At 40.7% G+C, this 24,643-nt stretch overlaps 3 protein-coding genes across 3 annotated transcripts in view; all 3 read left to right on the top strand.

The window, feature by feature from the left end:
* ssh1a (slingshot protein phosphatase 1a) overlaps positions 1-10,837 on the top strand; it is a 22,650-nt gene extending 11,813 nt beyond the window's left edge. The window contains 11 exon segments of the mRNA XM_058635900.1: positions 1,020-1,141; positions 1,982-2,050; positions 2,268-2,333; positions 3,778-3,972; positions 4,087-4,180; positions 4,308-4,436; positions 4,808-4,854; positions 4,973-5,119; positions 5,379-5,579; positions 6,511-7,168; positions 7,258-10,837. Coding sequence (XP_058491883.1) covers positions 1,020-1,141; positions 1,982-2,050; positions 2,268-2,333; positions 3,778-3,972; positions 4,087-4,180; positions 4,308-4,436; positions 4,808-4,854; positions 4,973-5,119; positions 5,379-5,579; positions 6,511-7,168; positions 7,258-8,331 — 2,802 coding nt within the window. The 3' untranslated portion in view covers positions 8,332-10,837.
* Positions 10,838-12,396: 1,559 nt separating this feature from the next.
* On the top strand, positions 12,397-23,930 carry si:ch211-108c6.2 (uncharacterized protein LOC559375 homolog). Its single transcript, XM_058635899.1, has 4 exons — positions 12,397-12,531; positions 14,326-14,407; positions 17,583-19,413; positions 23,701-23,930. Exons 3-4 carry the CDS (start codon positions 17,589-17,591, stop codon positions 23,928-23,930), a joined length of 2,055 nt encoding a protein of 684 aa, XP_058491882.1. The 5' UTR covers positions 12,397-12,531; positions 14,326-14,407; positions 17,583-17,588.
* The window catches only part of coro1ca (coronin, actin binding protein, 1Ca), a 28,088-nt gene continuing 24,797 nt past the window's right edge, over positions 21,353-24,643 (top strand). The window contains exon 1 of the mRNA XM_058636350.1: positions 21,353-21,485. The gene's annotated coding sequence lies outside the window, so the exon portion shown is untranslated. The remainder of the gene's footprint in view (positions 21,486-24,643) is intronic.

Genomic DNA, 24,643 nt, shown 5'->3' with positions numbered 1-24,643 from the left:
TTGTGTACTTAAGATACTTATTTGCTCAGTGTAATTATTAGCTCAGGAGAGCATTACCAAATGTTTCCATGGTGTGTATGTGCTGGTGAGAGGCACTTCGTGTTTACTGGCTCTGTACACTCTCACCCCGAGGACCTGGTTACCCTGTTACATCAAGTTTGTATCAAACCAACAAACAAAAAAAAGATCGCACATGCTGTCGTGTCCAGTTTGCATCACCATATTTACTGCTGCAGCATTTTTTAGGAGTGAGAAGTCATCTTTAGTAGAAGTGACTTTTGACCGCTGATTGGTGCTACTTTGGAAACACCCAGTTATGTAAAACAAAAGTCTGTCATCAACCACTTTTACAGAAATTCTCCATTTCAATTATCAGTCAAAAAGTCACAAAAAATATGCAGCATTAATAAACTCCTTAATTCGAAGCAATCGAGACAAACGGAACCAAAGAAGCCATAAATTATTGGGAGAAAAGAGAAAAATCAACAATGGAAAAAATCTCAAAATTCTACAGGGAACAAAACAACAATGTGGTTAACACTAATGAAAAATGGGAGCAGGAACTGGGAACAATACGCTTGGATGAGGGCTGGACAGAAACATGTAAACAAATCTTTAAAACAACACACTCAAAATACTCGAGAGAATTCTCTCGGAAAATAAATATGAGGATTTTTATAACACTTAGGGAATGTCAAATATTGGAGGGAATGTGCAGAACAGGATGCTCGATTTATACCCAGTCTGCTGAAAAACTTTGTTGGAATAACGTTCAAGATGAAAATGCCAATAATAACGCCTTAAACCTCATGGGGAGTCAGTGACATGTGTGAGCATTTTCTGTTTTGGGAACTCAGTTTTTCTCTTGTGTAAAGGTTGTTTGTTATTTGAGTTATTTAAATTAACAGTGGTTTTAAGTCCATACATTTTTGAACCGGTTCAAACAAGAAAATCAAGAAAGTCATGACATTACAGAATTTATGTGACATAGTGCCTTCAAATGTCTGTTCTCTTTGCAGGCGGTGCGGCTGGAGAGTGCGTGGTCAGACCGTGTGCGGTACATGGTGGTGGTGTACACCAGTGGGCGACAGGACACGGAGGAGAACATCCTTCTGGGAATCGACTTTACAAGCAAAGACTGGTATGAAATAACCCGATGTGTTCAGGATTTGTAATCTGTTTTCTATGCCTGTTGGTTCATTGATAATTCATACTGGGGCTGCTGTGTATGCATATTATCACACATGATTTATACTCTGAAGGGCATCTGTCAAGACCAGCCATTTCTAAACTTGTTAAATGCATCAGGGCCACATTGAAATCTCCAAACCCAAAACTTATATCATGACTGATCGACACACAAGACCAGGATCAATAATTCCCATATATATATTATTGTTTTCATGTGAACATGGGGGCACAAAAATTCAGTGCAGATTAATAATCAGTCCACTTCACTTTATTATTGAACTTGCATATCATTCATCACATGCATATGATTATTACAGCTGGACTCCATGTCATATTTGAAAGATTGAGCATCAAGCAAAGTGCGTAATTATCCATCACCATAAATCACAATTTATGAATTATAATGAACAAATCAACACCGAGAGCAAATACTGAAATACACATACAATTTTAAACGCTATGACTTAGTATTATGCCTTATAAGTATTTCTTGAAATCTGTCTTATATATTTTACAGCAATTTTGAACTTTAATTACAAAACTGGAAATTAAAAACGTATTTATTTATATGTAATGATCTTTCACTGGTCTAGATTTAATACTGTAACATATTCAAAACATTATCTCCTCCTCTCATTTTGCACAGACTCAAGTCATCCTGGAATGTAGCCATTGTAAGGCAGTGCATTTTAATCTGGAAAATCTGATTTTACACTTTAAGCATTCCAGGGAGTAGTAGTTTGTTTTCTTCTGTTTTTTTGTTTTTTCATTCTTATTTTCATCCTGCCAGCAAAAGCTGTTCAATCGGCATGGTGCTACCTCTGTGGAGCGATACCAAGATCCACCTGGATGGAGATGGGTGAGTTTTTTTTTTTGTTTGTTTTTTTTCCCCCTGTACTTTTGTCAGGAGAGTATACACAGCTGCAATATTAAACCCACAGACACATCTCTGTTTCTTAAACAACACTTCATCTCCACTGTTCATCACTGGGAGTGAAGTTAGTTGATACACATGTACTGTTGCTCCGTGGTGCTGCAGCTCAATAAGTGACCATCTGTTTTGTTTTGCTCCTCAGGGGTTTTACGGTGAACACGGCTGGTCGGACTCACGTCTTCAAACCCGTGTCGGTGCAGGCTATGTGGTGAGTAATTAACAACCTCTGGAGCCACAGTGGCTGTTTACAGCACTGTAGCGTCATGACACACTATAATAAATCTCTGGACAGACACACGCACTGCTGCAGTGAGGCATCAGGTTGAGGCAGTGCCAAATCATTCTGCCACCTGCTGGCATGAAGATGGAGTGAACATGGCATGAACATGGAGCTGGCATGAACAATGCAAGTCCTTTTTCTTATGATTTAAAAACAAAATGGCATTTGGGGAGATGGTATTGAAGTTTTCTCCAGTAACGTCTTACAGCACAGTTCTTTCAGCACTTCCTAGAGTTTTTGTATTTGGGCTTTCTTTTATTTCCCTCTCTGTCAATCCCATGTTTTCTCTATAATAGGGCTGCAACAATTTTTCAGATGAATCTTAATTTGATAATTAAAACAAGCTTTCTGATTTTTCAGCTTCTTAAATGTGAATATTAGACAAAGAAATCATGACAACTGAAAAGTTTTGGTTTGGAAAAATAAAACTGTTCCCAATCAGATGCTTTTCAGAAGGAAATGCAGATTGAATAGTCAGTCAGTCAGTCATCATCTACCGCTTTATCCTCTGCCAGAGGGTCGCGGGGGGTGCTGTGCCAATCTCAGCTACATCGGGCGATAGGCGGGGTACACCCTGGACAGTTCGCCAGTCCATCGCAGGGACACACAGATAGAGACAAACAACCATTCACTCTCACACTCACTCCTATGGTCAATTTAGAGTGTCCAATTTACCTAATCCCCACATTGCATGTTTTTGGACTGTGGGAGGAAGCCGGAGTACCTGGAGAGAACCCACGCACACACGGGGAGAACATGCAAACTCCATGCAGAAAGGCCCTTGTTCCAACCGGTGCTCGAACCCGGGTCTTCTCGCTGCAAGGCGAGAGTGCTAACCACTACACCACCGTGTGGCCCCAGATTGAATAGTTTTAATCAATATTTTTCCCTTTGCGAGTGGTCTTTCTGATGCAAAATTATAATTTAATATCTGTCAAATACTGTGATCTTTGGCATTTTCAATGGATCGATGTGACTGAAAGGTGGTTTTAGTATATTAGCAAGATTCCAATGACTTAAACTCACATAACATGTGCATGTAGTGCTTAAGCCTGTCCTGGATAATAGCCATTTTTTTCACATAAATAAATACAGGTGTTTTGAATTAGTCGGGTTTCTGCTGTTGTTCAAGAGTAAGGGAAAGTCGCTTGAACAATAGTCTCCGTTTTGTTTAGTTTTTCGGTTCTGCATACACATTTCATGTATTTTCTGGTTGTATTCTAATTATAAGATTGAGAAATAACTATGTCATTGCTAAAACTACAAATCTAATAGTAGTTCTGTAGTACAGTTGCTCATTAAATCAAGTTTAGGTAATTTACTTATACCTTTAACCTGTAATTTCTTTATTTAATTTTAATCTACCATTTAGGTCAGCTCTGCAGGTGCTGCACAAAGCCTGTGAGGTGTCACGCAGGTGTAACTACTTCCCTGGGGGAATGGCTCTCACCTGGATGGGCTACTATGAGAGCTGCATTGCTTCGGAGCAGAGCTGCATCAACGAGTGGAACGCCATGAAAGACTTGGAAACCACTCGGCCAGACTCGCCCTCCATGTTTGTGGACAAGTCAGTAATCACTCGTACATTTTAAACAGCTTCCTCATGAAAGACAGAAACAAATCACTCTTACACCTTTTCTTAGTTAACTTAGTTAACTGACGATAGTGGGATCTTTCTCAGGCCTTCAGAGCGAGAGAGGACAGAGTGCCTTATTAAAGCCAAACTCAGAAGCATCATGACATGCCAGGATCTCGAGAACGTCACCTGCAAACAGGTACATTTGACCTGTCGCTCCACAGCTAACTGCTGAAGAACACTGTAGTTATTGTGTTAGTATGTCGTACACAAAACACTCCCACAACAAAAAATAAATAATCCACATTCAAATCATGCTTTTCCAGATTCGTACAGAGTTGGAGCAAAATATGAACTGCAACCTGAAGGAGTACAAAGAGTTCATTGACAATGAGATGCTGCTGATCCTGGGCCAGATGGACAAAGCCACTCTCATCTTTGACCACGTCTACCTGGTAAGGACAACTGATACTGCTCACAAAAACACCTGTCAACATTTGTGTTGTTTGTGTTGATAAAATTTCTTTTACAGTCTAACGCAATATAACTATAATACGATATAATGCAATACACTTTATATTCCCCCATGGGGAAATTCATCTGCAATAAATAAAAGCTACTCATTCTTACTGGTTTTAATAGACATTTTCACATCAGTCCAGTCCTGACTGCTCTTTACTGGTTCCTGACTGTTTTAGAATTGATTTTAGTTTGGTTTGAGTCATCCTTCCTGTGACATCATTGTTTTTGGAGGAAGAACAGTTTTACACAGATTTGAAAATAAAACCACTGAGTCCAAACTGTATTCTCTTTCATTTGTTTTCAGGGCTCTGAGTGGAATGCGTCTAATTTGGAGGAGCTGCAAGAGACTGGGTGATTTGTTTTCTACCATGGAGGAGCTAAGATAAGCCCCTCGCAAAAACATATTTTTTATTTTGATTTGAGCGAGGAAGAATGTTGTTGATGAGTTAACTTTATCTTTCCTTCCCAGGGTGGGCTATATCCTCAACGTTACACGGGAGATAGACAACTTCTTTCCAGGGACATTCAGTTATCACAACATACGTGTCTACGATGAGGAGGCCACTGACCTTCTGGCTCACTGGAATGACACGTACAACTTTATTGTTAAAGCAAAGTGAGTCTAAGTGGAGGAGTGAGCATGTTACTCATGGATTTATCTGTTAACTACAAACATATCTTATCACAGGAGGAGTTTGTTTGTGATTGTAGATACTCAAATTGTTGAGATCTTAACATGTGATATGGGAGATCTGATTACGGCAGACGATAACTCAGTAATGGAGGGATTTATCCATGATGTGTTTGACAAAATCTGACAAAATCTAATCTAATAGTGAAGTATTTTGATTGTGTTTAATTTTTCTTACCCACAGAAAGAATCAGTCCAAATGTCTAGTTCACTGCAAGATGGGTGTCAGTCGATCTGCGTCGACTGTCATCGCTTACGCCATGAAGGAGTTCGACTGGTCACTGGAGAAGGCGTACAACTTTGTCAAGCAAAAGAGGAGCATCACGCGACCAAACTCAGGTTTCATGAGACAGCTGGCAGAGTATGAGGGCATCCTGGACGCCAGGTACAGCTCCACTCTTGGTGTGTTGTTTATACCCCATTCCCACTCGTTAAAAAAACAATTGAAACCTTGTTTTTTGACTAGTGGGAATGTGTGTAATCGGCATTCACTCCCAGGACCGATGACTCAGTTTACACAGATTTTTATTGGCCTTGGCTCTGATCAGCATGAGTGGGAATGGAACACCCAGATGAACACACTGATTTTGTCTTCATCTGCTTCATTTTTTGCCGTGATGCAAAGTGCAACATGCACAAATAAGCCGATCACTTATCAATGAATGTTTGTGGTTTGTGGTTATTTTTTATTTCATGAATCTGATCAGTTTAACTACCAGTTCAAAGTGTTTCAGACAAATGATTAATTGAAAACTAAATTAATCGTCAAATATTTTGATAATTGATGAATCAGTTTTAGTATTTTTATAATAATTAAAACAAGCTTTCTGATTTTTAGGCTTCTTAAATGTGAATATTTTCTGGTTTCTTTGCTCCGTATAACTAAGAAATAATTAAAACTGAATCATGTTGGTTTGTAGACAAAACAAGACATTTGAGAACATCATTCCAGATTAATTTTTCAACATTTTATGACATTTTATGGACCAAACAGTCCAAAAGTACCAAAAGAACCAAAAGACCAAAAGTACTGGAGCCCTAAAACTGTCACTGAGCTCCATAGTGGTGGTGTCATTATTATTATTATTTCTTTCTTCATCCTTGTAATGTTTCTGGCACATTTGTGATGTCACAATTCACCCACAAGTGAAAAAAATAAGGCAGAATAACACTGGCAATGGGAATTATGTTAATTGCCTTCATTAATCGGGTTCACCCGGGTTAAAAAAAAAAGACCTCAGACCTGCTCATTTTTGTGTGAAAGAAGTTTCCTCTTTTCTGCGTCTGAGCTCTCGTGTTTCTGTGTTTGATTCCAGCAAACAGAGGCACAACAAACTGTGGCATCCAGATGCAGACTGTGAGATGTCGGAAGGACAGCAGGCCCAGTGCTGTGAAGGCGAGGCCAGAGGTCACCTGACCCCTGAGCCAGGCATGTCTCCCTGCTGTGATGAGGCACTGTCTGATAAAGGTGCAGCATGCCCCTCCCCATGCAGGACTGTTTCACTGGATATTGACCCCGCCTACAACAACTACTATTTCCGCCGGCTCTCTGACTCGGCACTCGACAGCGAACCGTCGACGCCCGTGCGTGGCCCCCCGCTTCTCGGCATGGAAAAGGTCTTTATAGAAATCGAGGACGTCGAGCGAGACGCGCTGCTGGACGACGAGGCCTTTGATGGGCGTGAAGCCCTGCCTCTCCCTCACTTAAGGCCGACGGCAGAAGGAACCGCTGCACAGACGTGTAGTCGTTGCCCTGAGCCCCTGGAGGAGCTGCGTCTGAGGCTGGAGTTCAGCACAGTGGAGGAGGAGGACGAGGAGGAGGTGCAAAAGGAGGAGGCAGAGATGGAGGTGCTGATGCAGCCAGATGATGGAGGGGGCGGGGGAGGAGGCAGAGGAGAGGATGGCATGGACTTGGCGACCCTCAATGAAAATTCCAACAACAACAACCATTTGAGCTCTTCATATAACCACAGTGTAAGTGTCAATAATCTTTGTTTAAAGATACAGTTTCACAAAAAAACGAATCCTTATTTTTAATCATTATTTTTCCCCCGTTTATTTAGGGAAAACCTTCCTCCATCCTCCCTCCTGCTGATTCTTCTACACCGTCATGGCCAGAATCGAAGTCCCTTCAGAAAGTAGGATCTTCAACCCCGACCTCTACGCTTTGCCTTAAACCCATTCCTCCTCAAGTGTCAAGTGCTTCATTCCCACAGTCCCGTACCTCCTCTGAAGGCCTTGCGTCTTCAGTGGGGCTGTCGCACTCCTGTGACCCTCTGTGTGACTGTGCCAACTGTGCCGCCTCCACACCCACAGCTCTAATCGACAGAGAGGAGCAGCCAGAAGAATCCCCACATCCTGATGACAGTGGTGTCTTGCTGGAAGGAAATACTGAGCCTGACAACAGTTGGTCTGCGGAGCCTCTTCCTGAGCTGGTGAGAATGGATTTCGAGGAGGCGACGTCTGCAGTGGCTTGTTTCCTTGGCCAACCGCAGGAGACCCTTTCACAGCTGGGGAGATCTGGGCTGGTCCGCCGTTGTGCAGAGAGACTGGAGAAACTTTCAGGTTCGTCACAAGATTGCCCACACTCTCTGAAGCCTTTGCACGCATGCCAAAAGTCCAATAAGAGCCCCCTTTGCACTGAGGAGGGAGAGGAATTCTCCAGCTTTACTGGAGACATTATTAAGTCCTCGACACCATGCCAAGTGAGGTTAGAGCCACTGGTGATGCCACCGACCAATGAAGCCTTGTTGGGGGTGGTGGGATCTGGGCTGCTCACTCCTACCTCCTCACCTCATGGCTCCACCCTGACACGCAGCTCCAGCACTGACAGTCTGCGCAGCGTCAGGGGGAAACCCGGCCTTGTTCGCCAGAGGGCGCAGGAAATCGAGACCCGCATGAGGCTTGCGGGTCTGACTGTACCCTCGAGGCTGAAGAGGTCCAACTCTTTGGCCAAGTTGGGCAGCCTCAACTTCTCCTCTGAAGACCTGTGTTCAGTCTGCTCCTCAGATGCAGGAACACTGCTGCTCCTCTCACTGTCCCCAGAGCCAGACCCTGGCCGGGAGTGGAGCTCCCCCACCACCTACAAGGGACTGTCCACTCCCGAGAGAGCACTACCAGGTGAGCCCAGAAGCTGACACACCACGTGGAGGTCACATACGCTTCACCCAGCCCTCCGTGTGTCATCTTGTGGAGCTGCAGATAGTTGTACATATATTCTTGAAAAAGGAAAGAGTTGAAAAATGTTTAAAAGAAAAAAGAAAACAATGATGCCAACTGTTGTACACACTCCTTTGCCACATTGTTTCTCAAACTGCTGTTCACATTTATAAAAGTCATATTGCTGTATCTGACGAGTGTGTAAGCCATCAGTTCACCTCTCACATGGTTTGAGTCATGGACAAACAAAGTGCCTTACCTACGAGACCAGAGGCACACTGACTGTTGTGTGTTTGACTGCAGGACGAGAAGGTACAAGAATATTAACCTTTAACTCCGACCACAGTTAGTACCTGATATGTACTAAGTCACAGTTTTCATTGGCAAATAGGATTTAAATGTACTATCTGATACAAAGTAGCAGCCGGCGCGTTGATGAACTTGAATCCCTCAGTGGAGCTTGACAAGAACGTTAAGTGTTAAATATATGTAAAGTTGTTTACCGCACAGTTTATGTTTTAGATGCTCAAGGGGTTAAAAATGAATGGTTACCTCATGTTGCATTCATGGAGCTCTTTCTCAGACAAACGCTGGGCTGGAGTTCAGTCCAGTTCATTTTGCTGACGGCGAGGTAAAGTGAGGAAATCATTTTTTTTTAACAAAATGTAATGCAGAGGTGTGTGTGTGTGTGTGTGTTAATGCTCGGCTGCGTGAGTGTTCTCTGAGTGAGTGGACGGGGATGAATGGCGGCAGGTTGTGTGAAGGTCGGGGGCTTTGTTTTCGCCAGAGACATTCTCACTGTTTTCAACAAACACAGCACAGAAAACAACGTTTCTGCGTTTGTTGTTGTTCCTTTGCACTGCTTTTTGTGAATACTGGTACACGGCAAGCTATCTTCCAAAATAACATTAAGTGTAATGTTATTGACCTCATCATCATTCCCGACAGTGTACAGTGTTTTTTGGGCGAGCAGAGAGCGTGTGGAGTCACGCTGCATGGCTTGAAATCATAATTAGGGCTGCAACAAATATTAAATTATTAACCTTTTAACACCTTAGCCTCAAAATGTCTGTCTGGACTTTTGTTTTTTTGCTTATAACCATAAAAGGGCCAGAACATGTCTGTGAGTAAGTGTTTTTGCCCTTTCTTTCAGAATAGCTGTCAATATCTAGCAGTTAAAATTTACTGCATGTTAAAATAGTGTACGTTTGAAATTTGGACAGTATAGACATAATTAAAATAACATTGGTTTGACTTTTTGTCTCAATGTGTAAAAACAGGCCAAAAAAACAACGTAAACTATGCACAAGCGTTTTTCCAACTGTCTCCTCTCTGGTAACAAAGACTCTGATTCCTGCAACAACATGAGTGAAATTACCTTAATAACCACAATGTTGGCTTTGACGTGCAACTTCTCAGCTTTCAGAAACCGTTGGAATTTATCCGATAGCACAAACCACTGAGTAATAATGTGTCGCCTGTTATACGCTCAGTGTTAAAGGGATTTAATTGATTACTTAATTAGTTGACAAATATTTTGATAGTCAATTAATCTGTTTGAGGGATTTTTAGCTTCTTAAATGTGAATATTGTCAACAAAGAAGTTGTTTTTGGACAAAACAAGACATTTAAAAATCATAATTTCAACATTTTCTGACATTTTACGGACCAAACAAGTACTTGATTAATGGAAAAAAAATAATCGGCAGATTAATCGATTATGAAAATGATCGTTAGTTGCAGCCCTAATCATACTACAAATGTCAAATGTGACAGGAAGTGAGAATTTATGTCAGTCCAATCATGTCATGTATCTCGGGGGTCCCCCCCCCAAGCTTGAAGTCTTATCTTACCTGAAGAGCAGAAACACTTTAAAAACTTTATAAACAGAACGTTCTTATATTCATCCTCGAGGTTTGCCAATTGTCATTTGTGCTTTTATTTAGTTTTTTGTTGTTGTTTTATTTTATTTTTAATTATTTTTGAAATGTGAAAGACCAAAGTTGCTTTGCTGTCTCCACAAATTGGAAAACGCCATTGAAGCTGTTGAAAACATGTGAATCGTAACAATAATAATAGGAATCATGTCATGTTGGTGATTTAAATGCTGTCACACCTTTTTGCACCTTTTCTGGGGAGAAACACGACAGAGACTCGTCTGCTGGAGTCGTCGGGCTCATAGCTGTTGAAGCTTTTTACGCTCATATCATCGATGGGTTCTAAAGCTTTTGTCGCGGCGGCGGCGTGACCGAGACCACAATGGGTTACTTCACAGTTATGTAACCATTTTCTTTTTTTTTTTTATATTTATGCAGTAACTTTTGTACTGTACATTGCTGTAGTTTCGATGCATATTGCACTTTTTATGTTGGTTGAAATGATGTACCGTATGTGTGTGTGCGTGTGTGTGTGTGTGTGTGTGTGAATCATGAGAATAAACATTTCTTTTACATAATATAACCACTGATTCTGTTCTCTTCTTGCATGTTCAAAGCATAACCCGTCCGTGACTAATAGAGATTTAAAGCGACGAAAGTATGTGCTTCAGTCTGGAGCGTAGACGCCGAGGCAGCGGCGTGTTAAATGAGAAACATCCTCGTAAATCAGGCAAGTACAGAAATGGGATTATAAGCTATATTTTCCTGAATGGGTCAAACATACTGTATTTTGACTATGACGGTGTGTGTGTATTCTGACATTACATCACTCTCTGTGTGCTTTGGCAGGATGCTGGTGGTTTTTTTAACAGCCAGCTTATATAACATTTGGCTTCCCGTCCACGGTTTGCATGACATCAGTGAATTACTTAAGCTGCACACTCGTGTTCCTCCCATTTTATATGACTGTGCATGTCTGTTCAGTGAATGCTCGGTCCTGCGAGCTATACAGCATGTGTGCGCGCCGCTACCGTGTAAAACCACGGTTCTCCAACAAGGTTATTATAGTTAAACAAAAACTAACCAAATAGTGGAAACTAAAATTAAAAAAAACAAAAACATTTTCGTTAATTGAAATAAAAAAAAAGCGGTCGAAACTGAACTAAAATTGCAGCAAAAATGTGCTTAGTTTTTGTCTTTGTAAATGAATTTCATACAAAATCCTTTTGGGTTCATATGAAGTGTATTTATTTTTTCTTTGCCGGCAATTTTGAAAGGTTGTATTTTCATTCATTCATAATAAAATGTTTTCAATTTGTATTTGTTTACAATGCGGGACATAAATAAGGCTGTGCAAGTTAAACATAACATTGATTATGTAGTTAATTGGGTTGATGGTTGGTTTATCTAAGTCATGGGTGTCCAAACTTCTTTTAACGAGGGCCATATTTGATAATGTGAAGATTTACGGGGGCCAATGGTCATTTTTTCCCTTTTTGTTAACAGTAACATTTACATACAAATGCACTGTTTTTATAAAAAATAGAATTTTCATTGTCACAATTATCATTTTTAAATGGAAATGTAACCAAGTCTAAGATGCACAGGAGTGAAAAAATTAATAGAAGAATTGCCTTTCTTTCCACATCTGGAGTCAAATAAGATAATATGAGATGAGTGCATATACAGTAGCTGTGTGTCACAGGTGGGTTTCAAACCCAGGACTCTGGTTTCAAAGCACAACTTCTCACAGAGGGCCGTGATTGGCCCGCCGGCCAGACTTTGGACATGCCTTATTTAAGTGAATCAAACCTTTGGTCTTTTATTGGGTTTATTGGGTTTCTCAGATTGAGCTCTCGAGACTCCTGGCTCACAAACAATGTGATTTGTCTCATGAGGGTTATCCAGTGTGTGAAGTATAATATGTGAGAAAGAGGAGAATGGTGGGGATTTTCACAGGTGGTACTTGGTATAAAAAGTGTTGAAAACCACTGGTTTAAAACAGTTTTAGCTTCTTTCTGTTTCTGTTTTTGTACATGTACATGACACTGCAGTTAAGACATTAAAACAACCAAGGGGTTAAATAAGATGCTTAGTAAAACTCTGCGTGCCAAGAAATCTTCTCAAATTAGAGGTTGGTTTTTTTTGTTTGTCTAGACACTGAGAGTGACCTGTAACACTTAAAAAAAACACTAAAAAAAACTAATGACAGCAGTTGGAAAGAACCTGCATGCTACTCCACGCCAGAATCTCTGTCAACACAGCAGCTTGCCGGGTGTGGGCCGACCCCGTCCTCTGTCGGTGAGTTCTTGTTTTATTATCTGAAGACGTACAGTATCCTGTTATGTGTGTTACCATGGAGACCGATGGAAACACCTTTTTTTTTTTAACAAACTCAGGCTGGCTGCAATTACTCACCATTTTACTCCAGACACAAGCGTTGATTTACTATCTCCTCTTTATCTTAACTGCCTGGTTCCTGCAGTGAAGTTGTGTGTGCTTTGCAGCCGCTGCCACCAGTGAGCACACAGTGTTGAGTAATGCAAGCGCAGGACATTGTTGTGTGTGTACCACAACAACATGCAGTTGTATTCCCACAGTCTTGTATACAGTACCTTTAACCCTTAGATGCACCTTCAAATAAGTTACGTGAACACACCTAGAGCGCCAAATGAAGCTCTAAAAATTGCATTATTTTTTAGGTTTATTTTTTAAGCTAACATGTCCTCATCATAAATATCAAACATTACTGAATTTACTGAAGTTTTGAACCCTTAAATTGTCAGGTTTTTGTCATTATGCATCAAAATAGTGATTTGAATGAGTTTCAATGGGGACATTTTTGTGCGTAGGTATGTAAGTGTGAGTATTTTAAATAACCTTGTTCACAATAGACTAAAAAAAAAAAATTACATGGAAAAAACACTCAAAAATGTATATGTATACTATATGCATGGAAAAAAAAGGAGAAATATTCTAGAAATGAAAAGCCAAAAACACAAAAGTGTGTCTAGGTGTGTCTAGGGATATTTGAGTGAAAGTACAAGTATCAGACCAGAAAAGTCAATTTTTTATAATATTACTTCAGTAAAAGTCTTAAAGTATATGACATTTACTGTACTTAAGTATCAAAAGTCATTTTCTGATATAACATGTACTTGTGTTTTAGAAGTAAAAGTATTAAAAAAGTGAGGATTGAGCCATGGTGGCTCAGTGGCCCGGGGAGTTGTCTTTCAACTAGAAGGCTGTGGGTTCATTTCCTGGCTCTGCTAGTCTATATGTGTGTCCTTGAGCAAGACACTTAACCCCATGTTGAAGCGTGTGAATGGGTGAAAACTATAGCGTAAAGCAGCTCATCAAGACTAGAAAAGCTCTGTATAAATACAGACCATTACCAACTCCTCTTCTTCTTCTGATTTTATTTGGTAGTAACTAGTAACAAAGATAGTTAGAGGAAATGTAGTGGAGTCAAAGTAAAGATACAGGGCAAATAAGTTTGGTAAAAGACAATAAAAGAGTGTTATACAATAAAACTAAATCATATACATTATTAAAAAACTAAGTTGAAAAACAACATAACAGAAAATAAAAACCAGAAAATGTGAATATTTTAGAAATCTTTCAAAAACTAAAAATGCTATAGATATTTATTTGGCAAATCTTAATGAATACATAATAATGTGCTTTACAATTTTTTCGGTAAAAAGCTTCTACAAGTTGGTGTATTGACTATTATAGAAACATAAAAAATGATTTTGATAATTACCAGTGCTGTTAATTTAGGGCAGAAAGTCTAAATAAAGCTACTTCCGTGAATCAAGTAAAGTTTTAAAATGTTCTACAAACACATTGACTATTTTTTTTTGTTTAAAAAAAGTAGAATTAATCTAGAATCTCATGATCTAAAAAACAACAACAACAACAATAACACATTCTCGTTGTACCTGCATGCAAAAGTGAACGTTAACTCCTCCAGTGCTTTTGGAGACAGCAAAGAGAGAGAAAAAGTCTTGACTTTCCCCTGATTGTATTAGTCAAATGTGCTGTGACATCACATGGATGCAATATAACGCTGCCATTGCTCGTGCATTTAAGGGAGGACTGAACATCACCAAACAAGCAACAAAGAGCACTCTGTCGGCCCAGCAGGAGCGACTCACTCGACTACGTCTTACTGGTGAGTGTCCGCCGCCACATATACCATAATATAATAGAATATGATAACAGATAACAATATTAGAACTGGTGTATCGAGTGCGAGGATCTTTCACACCAGGTAGGTTTTGTTGTAGTTCTGGTCCGAGCTGAGAGATAAAGAAATGCACGTTTACACTTTGGTTTGAATTCCTGTATGTGTGTGAGTTTGATGAGGCAGCCAACCACATGGTGATCAAGTGATCAGCTTTGGGCACTCGGTGAGGTCTGAGACAGGATAATGGACTGCTTGTTATGAGGGATGTGTTAGCCTTCAGGGAAAAGGGGGTTGCCCCCCTAACACACACACACACACATACTAAAGTGTGAGAACATGTGGAGGAGGAGGATGATCAACGAGCGAAAACTTCCACCGATGAGTCCACATGATCTGAAGAGAGAAGAGACAGCTCTTTGAGCTCATCTTTTAAATGTCTGATGTCTTATTTCATCTCCTCCTCCTCCTCCACCATGAGCTGTTGCTGCAGCGTGTCTGTCCTGGTCAGGGCACAGGGTGCAGGGCCGGTCAGATGATAACACAACAGCAGTCATATGTTGTCACACAGACACAGGGATGACTGAAGCCACGGTCAGGAAACAGACTCATGGCCCAGATAGTTGTCCATTGTTCGCCCTCTCGGTCGTCTCTGCTTACCGCTGCAGTTTAGTGGGTGAAAAACGTATTAAACTGTTAAGACCAGGCTGGCTTATGTAATACTTTTATAGAGTTCATTTCCTTTTTTGACACACTGTCAACATTCATCCTCGTCTTCTTCAGTCACTAATGCGATTACTAGACTCGCTGACTGTTATTCATCGGGAAAGTTGTACCCACGGATTTGCTGTTGTTGTTGTTGTTATTCTGCCTGTGTTTGGGAATAGAGACAATGCTTCTGTAAACATGCAATACTATCAGACCTGACTGAGGGAGCGTTTGTGTGTATACAGCAGCAGTGCAGGGGCGGGGCAAGAAGATTCCATCACATAGAAACTGCTGAACGACCGGGTTTTCTTTCTTTTTTTTGTTCCCCAACAAATCACTTCCTGTGTGCAGCAATCATAACACTGCTATACTGAGAAATGTACAGCGGATTAATCTTGATTTTGTGAACTGAAATGACTTATGATTTATTTAACTTTTCTATTTTAAAGTTATGTACTACGGTAGGATCTTTGTACGTGTGTGTGTGGGTTTTCTCCCGGTCCAAAAACTGGACACTCTAAACTGACCATAGATGTGAGAGTGAATGGTTGTTTGTCTCTATATGTGGCCCTGCGATGGACTGGCAGGGTGCAACCTCCAGCTTGCACCCTGACTTTCGCCCTATGTCATCTGAGATTGGCCCTCTTGTGGAGGATGAAGCGGTAGAAGATGGATGGATCCCAAAACGCAAACCAGTTTCATCCCGCCCGCAACGATCCCCACAGGTTACCTCAAGTTGGTTTCATTCATTCATCTTCTACCACTTTATCCTCCACATGAGGGTCACGGGGGTCGCTGGTGCCAATCTCAGCTGACATAGGGCGAAAGGCGGGGTACACCCTGGACAGGTCACCAGTCCATCACAGGGCCACATAGAGACAATCAACCATCCACTCTCACACTCACACCTAATCCCCAAATCTGCATGTCTTTGGACTGTGGGAGGAAACTGGAGAACCCGGAGGAGAACATACAAACTCCATGCAGAGGGACCCTGTGTTCTGAGTGCTGACAGTTTAATGTTGTAATATTAGCAGTTGCGATGACAGAATTGGACGTCTATTTAAATATTTTTTCACAGAAGTCAGTTCAAAGTCTGATATGGTGAGACATACTGTATCTGTGGCGCTCTATAAACATTTACTACAAATACAGAGCAGACATTGCAGCTTTGCACCCTCACATTAAGAGCATTTATGTAGAGAAATACAACCAGACTTTTATTTTATAGTGGTCACATATCAGCGGGGTTACATGTCACAGCTAGTACATGAAACAATTTCTTTGATGAATGTTGTATATAAAGACAGGTTTAATGATTATTATTTCTTTAACACCTTTTATTTGGGACCTTGTGTTTGCTTCATTTATGTAAAAAATGTTGCCCACCCTGGTTTAAATCAATGAGCAGAATACTCATATTAAGATACTTGGATTTATAGAGATGTGTGTCTTTTGTACACAGTAAACATGTGTGAAGTGACTCTAAAGTTTCTAAATGCATTAAATACTAACAGAGAGGGACCAGACTGCGTCTCATGAGTTTACATAGTAACTACAATGAGGTTTTACGTCTTAAATTCAAATAATCAACTCAATTTAAACATTACATGTGATAAATATTCTGGTGCTAAATCACTTTAGATTCCAAAAAACAATGGCTTAAAAGTCAGAATTCAGATTCATGTGACTGCAGTGCGTCATAAGTTTACATTGTGAGTCATAAGATACTTCCATTCACCCTACAATGAAAATGGCTCCTCTGTGACTATGAATTGTTTGCCACATGCTACATAAACGTGTCCCAAGACGAAAATTATTTTTAATCTAAGGCAGGGGCCTCAAATGCAAACGACCAGAGGGCCAATGAGCATCTAGTCTGGTCAAGAGGGGGCCGGCTTAGAGAAAATAAGTGGTGGGGAAAATAAACAACTGCTCAGTAGGTAGTAAGCAATATGAGCTTAAAATGTAAACACAATATTACGTCATGATATTCATGATATTTCAAAGTAAATGTGCTTGTTTTGATACGGATGCATATTTCACAATAAAAAACACTTTTATGATGCAAAAACAGAATCAAACATTAAGTAAATAATATGTGGAAACTGTCATTTCGATAAAAACAAGCTTGTATACATAATTTAATGTTGATTAATGCATTTAAAGGTGTGATAATGATGACATTATATTCAGTGACAGGCCCCCGGGTCATGAGTTTGAGACCTCTGACCTGAGTTGTGTGCCCATTATTCCTCCTCTGCTGTTTTCTTCAGTGTAAAGCAGTGAAAAACATGAGGGGATGCTCAGAGTCACAGAGGCTGTGGTCGAGCAAAAATCAGTCACGGTCTGGAGGCAAAAATAAATACTTCTGTGCTGGCATTCCTAACATGTGGCATGATTTTGCAGAATTGAGTCTTTTGTTGTAAGGTTAATTCCATGTTGTTCTCCACAGACCAGAATGGGACAGAACCAGGATAAATTGGAAGGGGGAGAACAGGTCTTTGGTGAGGGATCAGAGGAGCCGAGGCCTGATTCTGAAGCTGCAGACAGTAATGCAGGTGAGGTCATGGAAGGAGAAGGCTCCTGCACGGAGGAGGCTGGAAACACCGGGGGAAATTTAGGAGAACCAGACACACGGGATCTGGACAAGAGCCCCGGCCAGGAGCCAACAACACCTTCTAGTGAGCAGCACATAAATTTGTGGGTGAGTCCTGTTGCTACACGGGAGGTGAGCCGGGGAGGGGCTGCAGGAATGGAGAGAGGAGGAGCTGACAGAGGCAGGACCGTTCCTTTGGTACCACAGGAGAAAGACAAGAACCAAAAAAGCAGTGCGGGGATTGAAGAAAGAGTCAACAAGCTGCTCAGTCAGTTCCAGAGAGAGGAGAGAAAGCCTCAGCAACAGCTTGGACCATCCTCAAGGACCAGAATGGCGTATCAGGGTGAGAGATCCAGCCCATATGTGGAGGAACAAGATGGATTTCCACACGAAAAGTATGACCTTGCTGTTACCTCAGAGGATGCAAACTCTTTTGACAACACTGAAGAAGATGATGCAGAAGATATGCGGCTGAAGAGCAGCAGATATGGGGCTCACACAAGAAGTGAGGTGCTGTCCGTTCAAGATCAGAATGACACCATGAGGCGGCCTCAAGCTGGAGAGCTGTGCTCAGGAACACTGGGTAGTTTGAGTGAGAGGAAGGACCTGCCTTCAGCTCCTGCCCAACATCCTTTGAAAAAGAGGGCAGACACTAAAACCAAAGAGGACACAGTGACACGTGAGGTGGAGCAAGGTTTGAATGACTTCTCCTCCTCAAGAAAGCCAAAGGTCAATGACACTAATAATGAGAGGCAGTCAGTGAGGCCTGGTCTACAAATGGACACAACAGGCAGGATAGATTCATCAAGTCCAGTCTCAACTGTTGAACCCAGCTCTATTCTGGATAGGCTGCTGAAGAGAAACAGAACAATAGCAGCACCAGCTGTTTCTACAATCAAAGAGGTTGACTTTGATGACACGGATGCTACAGACGTGATGTCACATGTTTGTGACAGAGGGGAGGTTTCACCCTCCTCTGCAGATTCAAAACAGAACCCCATGAAACCAAACCTGGATCATCACGTTAGAGACAAGAGTGAGCTCATAAAACAGAAATTGGATACGTTTCAGAGTTCAGAGGTGAACATCAACCAAACTAATGCCTCCACAAACAGGGACCCTTCCAAAAGGATCATGGCTGAGGAAGCTGCTCCTGATGCAAAGTCTCCATATGCAGAGCATATATGTCATATACCTGCCTCTGAGAAGACAGACACCAGGACTGTAAAACCATCTTCACAACTACAGACTGACAATGAGACCAAAACTGATTCCCCGCCTCAGTTCATGAGGAGAAAGACGGTGAAGAACTCCACTGAGGAAACCAATGCTGCAGCAGTAGCAGCGGGGGATGCAGGTATCTCAGAGGTCACAAGCAGCATCAAGCAAGATCTTCATGATCCAGACCAACTTGACAAAAGCCCAGTCATGAGGAGATGCCAGAGTGTCTCGGGGAGAGATAAATCACCAAACACCCCCAGACCTCGGCCTGTCTCAGAACTCATCAGGGGGACAATTGAGCTGCATGAAAGGCTGCATCTGGAGGAACGACCAAAGCCAGCAGCTGCTGAGGTCCCGAGTGACGAGCAGGGCCACACGGTGAAGGTGGCACAGATGAAGGCGACTTTTGACTCTGCTCAGAAATCCCCAGACAAGGCAATCCAGAGGAAGCCATCAGTGAGAAAAGGTAAGGGCATTTAATTCATGCTACTTACAATATGAGGCAGTAAATGAATCAGTGAACAAACAAACAAACAAACAAACAAACAAACAAACAAAGTGAACTGAGATTTCCTGGTGAATGGACCTGAGTTACCACACACACTTCTTCACTCATCTACAAATAGAAGGAGGGTGAAGGAAATACAGATGTGTCTTTTTTTCTGTTAAAAGTATGCATTTGTGAAATATCGCCATCTTGTGGTGCTGACATATACATGTACATGTGTTCTTCAGGAGAATTGCAATACAGTATATGATACTGGATACAACTATATCCAGAACAGTAATATATTATGTGCAGTACCCATTTTCCTCACTCATGGCATTAGAAGCAGTCAGTGTATGTGAAAAGGGTTAGGGTTACACTTTGTTTTTATCCCTATATTTAGCTTATATATATATGTATGTATGTATATATGTATGTATATATATATATATATATATATATATGTATATATATATATATATATGTATATGTATATATACATATATGTACACAGTACATTTATTCATAACTATGTCTTCACACGAAAAGACACTAGACTGCTTCACACTGGTTTATATGTTATATCATGGGTCTTGCCGGTTCATTAAATTACTGCTAAATGCTGTGGAACAAATTGATAAGCATGCATTTGTCTGTTCCTCACAGAGATACTCACATAACTTTTATTAAATGAGAAAGACACTGGCCAGCCATTTACTATAAAACCTGTGATTTAATTTCACGTTGTGCCAGATCAGTGTATGTCTTCCCTACAAATACTGTACTTCTTTTTTTTTATTCAAGTCACAAATGTTTCAGGTAATTTGTGTCTACATTTACAATTAGGTTCTCATTTCATCACTTAATTCATTTTACAAGTAGACAGAGACAATTGTATTACATTACTTTATTTCCACATGAGACAGTAACACTATGTAACTAAAGTAAAACATATGAGATAATGTGAAATTAAGTTGCCATTTGTCTGTGAGTATTTTTTGAATGGGTAAACCAGCTATTTCCACAAGCTATATGGTTGATAAATACTGTACATTTTTATTCATGTTATTTAAAACACATACCGATTATGCCTTAAAGGCTGGAAAAGAAATTCAGCAAACTTATCCCCCAAAAAAGACCCAGTCATGATGAGGCATGGGTATATTAAATATGTGTATAAACGTACATTGTTGCAGCCCTACTGTTAAACCCTAACCTCCACTGACTCCGATCACATTCATCGATTAAGAAGGGCTGGTGTGAATGGACCCAACATCAAAGGACTTTTTACATTACAGCAATTATGCACTTATACAAACATGTTTATAATAGCACAATACCATTTAGGGCCGCAAATGATTATTATTGAGAAAATAAGTAAATAATCGTTTAGGCCATAGAAAAAATCCTCAAAATGATGATGTTCTCTAATGTCTTGTTTTGTCAACAAACCAGGAAATAGTCACATTTAAGCAGCGTAAAAACTTAAAAACCTCAAAAAATCATTTAAAAACAGTCAAATGGTTTATAAAATGAGTTGACGAGTTGATGAGATGTCCCTATTAAACACTAAAGAAAGAAATGTTACATTTCTGGCAATAATTAAATTCAGATACATTATCTCAAGGCACTCCTTGGACCTTTAACTTTAATTTTTGCTTATTCTTTATTTTATTTGTTATTTAATTTAATCTTCGTGTAATCTTTATGTATCCTGAGAACACCAAAGCGAATCCCTCAAAAACACAAGTTCAGATTTTCATTCTGAATAAAGGCGGCACGAGCCCTGCCTGCTGATCCTAAACGTCGCTGTCATTGGTTGTTGTAGCTGTCCATCAAACTCCTCTCGTCCACTCAGGACGCGCCAGACCAAATTATGGGCGGGGTTAGTGTCGGAGAAGGGAAAGAGGCAGGAGAGCGGGCACAGTGGTGTCAGCAGCAGCACAGCGGCGGCTCCGGACCGGCACAGGGAGGAATCAGTCGTGTCACACGTTGGTGCTGTTCTATATCATTCACTTTTCGGGAATACTTTATTTTTTTCCTCTCAGAAGGTAAGTTACAGATGTGGTTCGTGTCGACTCCTTTTTGTTATTCCTCCTTTAAATTGCGTTGCAGCGGTCTACATTTGTCCACCTACAGCAGCAGTCCGGGAAGGAAAGTGCATGCGCTAGCTAAAATGAACCAGGATGTAATGTGGATGCTTCTTTTCCACCCCCTCCTTGCCTTTAACGACAGTTAACGAAGTGACAAAAGTTTCTCGCGTACAATGAGAGTAATTCGTGTTTTCAGTCAAGGTGTTTGTAGCTTTTTCGGGATTTGGTGTGTCTTTGTGGACAATCCCGGACGTGAACCGCGCTGTATTGTACGTTACAGAGCGGGGTGGGGTAGCTAACCATAGTGCGGCAGGAAAACTTATCTCCGCAACGATAGATCCACACAGACGGAGGTGCGGGAGGCAGCACAACCGCGCCCTTGTCCCTGGCAGCTCATGTATTGTGTCTTTAAACTTAATAAATACATACGCGTTAAAAAACACAATAAAGCACATTCCTTCTCATTCGACCTGAATTAGCCTCTTTTTAATTCAAACCCAGCGTCATAAATGTTCACCCAGATGTCAGGTTTACATGTGACCCACTAACACACTGGAATGTACAAAGAATAATATATACGATAATATAATATGGAAGCACTGCGTAGACGTAGTTGCTGAATCCATGTCACGTGGAGAATTGTTGCTATATAAAAATGTATAGATCCTGTGTGTGCATACATATAAACTGCCTCCACCTTCTCTTTGACTTACTGTAGTCACTGAGGACAGACAGACCCCGACTATATTCCTGCTCATAAATGGCGGAGGTCCCCAGCGTTCCATTGACAGCTGTTTTAATTAGGGCTGAAACAATAGCTCGGTGAATCGATTACTAAATTAATCATCAACTATTTCCATTAGTTTGGGCGTTTTTTAAAGAATCAAATCAAGTTTTCAGATTTTGCGTCTTCTTAAATGTGAATATTGTCTGGTTTCTTTCTCCATATAACAAAGAAATTAGTCAAGTCAGTTTGTTTTGTAGACAAAAACAGGTAATTTGAGACAACATCGTCATTTCCAGGTTTGGGAAACAGGGATCAACATTTTCTGACATTTTATGGACCAAATGATCAATCATGAAAATAATTGATGGATTAATCAATGATGATAATAATTGTTGGATGCAGCCCTAGTTTTAATCGAAGTCCATTCACAGAGAAAATGCACAGACAGGTGTACAATCAGTTATAATATAAAAAAGGAAGTTAAAGCCATGAGTTACTCAATTTCAGAATGTTACCGTCCTTGTTATATTTAGGAGACAGAGCCACTTCTATGACCAAATATTAAGCATATTGGATGCAGCAAAATAGGGTGATTGGCTGGTCCATAGGCTCTTCGAGTGAGTTGATCTACATTGTTATTGTGCATTGCGATTAAAAAGCGCTCGCACTCAAGTTAATCATTGGGGTTTTCCATTATCAAGATCATCGTAGATGACTTCCCTGAGTGCAATGTTGTATTCTTATGTACATACTGTGTATAGCTATATTCGCGTGTCTTGTTTTCATATTGTTTTCTTTCACATATTTTGTACTCTCATTTCCTTACCTGATTTTTGGCTGCTGCAACACTGCACATTTCCCTATGTAGGACAAATAAAGCAATCTTATTTACACTTATCACAATAATGTGAATAGCAATTATTCAGGATAATTTGGGATAATTGTGACAGGATGGCATTCATATTGGCATATTGTGTAGTATGACTGGGATTGTTGCACTGGGAAACAGACATGGAATGTTTCATTCATGCCCCACACTCAAGTAGTGAGACTTGGCTTTATCTTTAACAGTTAACTTGGTTGTGTCTTGAAACTGGATCAAATTCACTTCTTAAATTCCATTGCCATTTTGGGGAAGCCATTCTGTTTGGACATTTATCCAAACTTAATGGATAAAGGGACTTCACTGAATGCTTGATGGTGCTCCGCTCCTCACTTCATCAGTAGTAAATAGTCTGAAGTCAAGTTCTAATGGCTGTGTGATGATCCAAATAGCCTTCAGTATGACCTCTTTGTCTGTATGCCATCGCTACTAAGCTCATTTGCTTGGTCATGACAGGAGGGCACTTTGATTGTGAGGCTGCATGATTTGAATGTTTGACCCTTGTTACTTGACTCCTGTGCACAATCACCTCTGAAGTTAAAAGAATTCCCCTCTTATTGCAGCAAGGCAAGTGAACGCTGATAGTAAGGCCCTGTGGTTGACAGACAGCGGTGCTAACTGTGTTTGGGCTTGTTACCCATTCCAGACTTATCAGCCTCTGCTGGTTGTGCAGCAGTACGAGGTCTTTAACCCGCCTTCCTACGGCTGGGCAGAGAGAGGAAGTGGGTCAGGAAACGGAGGGAAACGAAGCATGACATGTGAGAGAGTGTTTGGTTCCTATCAACTGTGGTAGGGTGGTCGTATGCGGGTTATGGTAAACTGTTGAGTATATTGTGAAGTTTTGGTTACAGGATTACCGTGAAGATTATTGCAGCATATCCATTACATTTGTTTCGTCATTATTGAGTGAGGCTTGGCTTAGTCCATTTTTTCCCTGCTGGTCATCTTATTGTTCATTATGGAGCTAAAATACTCTACAGAGGTTTATAATTTATTTATCTTTTCCATCTCAGCTGGAATCAAAGATTGCATTTGATGGTAGCTCAGTGGTAGAGTGAGTCGTCTTTCAACTCAAAGGTGGGTTAGTTTTCACTAGTCTACATGCCGACCCCATGTTGCTCCTGGCGGCTGTGCCAGCAGCGTGTGAATGGGTCTGAAAGCTGAGTGATAGAAATTAGATGTGCTGTGTGAAAGTGTAAGCGAATTTATCATTCTTAAGCCTTTCTGTCAAACTTTAGTTTGTGCCTAGTTTAGTTATTGCAGGATAATGTTATCTCACTGTTCCCTTTGAAGAAGTCTTTCTTCTGGGATCATTAAGAATTAACTTACAGTTTGTAAATCAATTGACTCGATTCACATATTGGGTTTGTTTTACTCTCTATTCCCGCACATAGCAGTCAGTTGTGGTTTAAGGGCAGATGGAAAGAAAGATCTCATTCTTAACATGGTGTATTTGTTTAGACTAGTCTGTCAAATTAAGAGAATTGCGTGCCTAAATCTGTGCTG

The sequence above is a fragment of the Solea solea genome, chromosome 8 (assembly GCF_958295425.1).
Source record: "Solea solea chromosome 8, fSolSol10.1, whole genome shotgun sequence".
Lineage (NCBI taxonomy): Eukaryota > Metazoa > Chordata > Actinopteri > Pleuronectiformes > Soleidae > Solea > Solea solea.
Note: the sequence above shows the minus strand (reverse complement) of the source record. Positions and strands in the feature narration are given on the sequence as shown.

Bases quoted from the DNA above. Each gene is read 5' to 3' on its own strand.
- si:ch211-108c6.2 (XM_058635899.1), top strand. From the start codon at position 17,589: ATGGGACAGAACCAGGATAAATTGGAAGGGGGAGAACAGGTCTTTGGT. The intron at 19,414-23,700 runs GTAAGGGCATTT...CTCTTATTGCAG, and splicing joins GAAGCCATCAGTGAGAAAAG to CAAGGCAAGTGAACGCTGAT.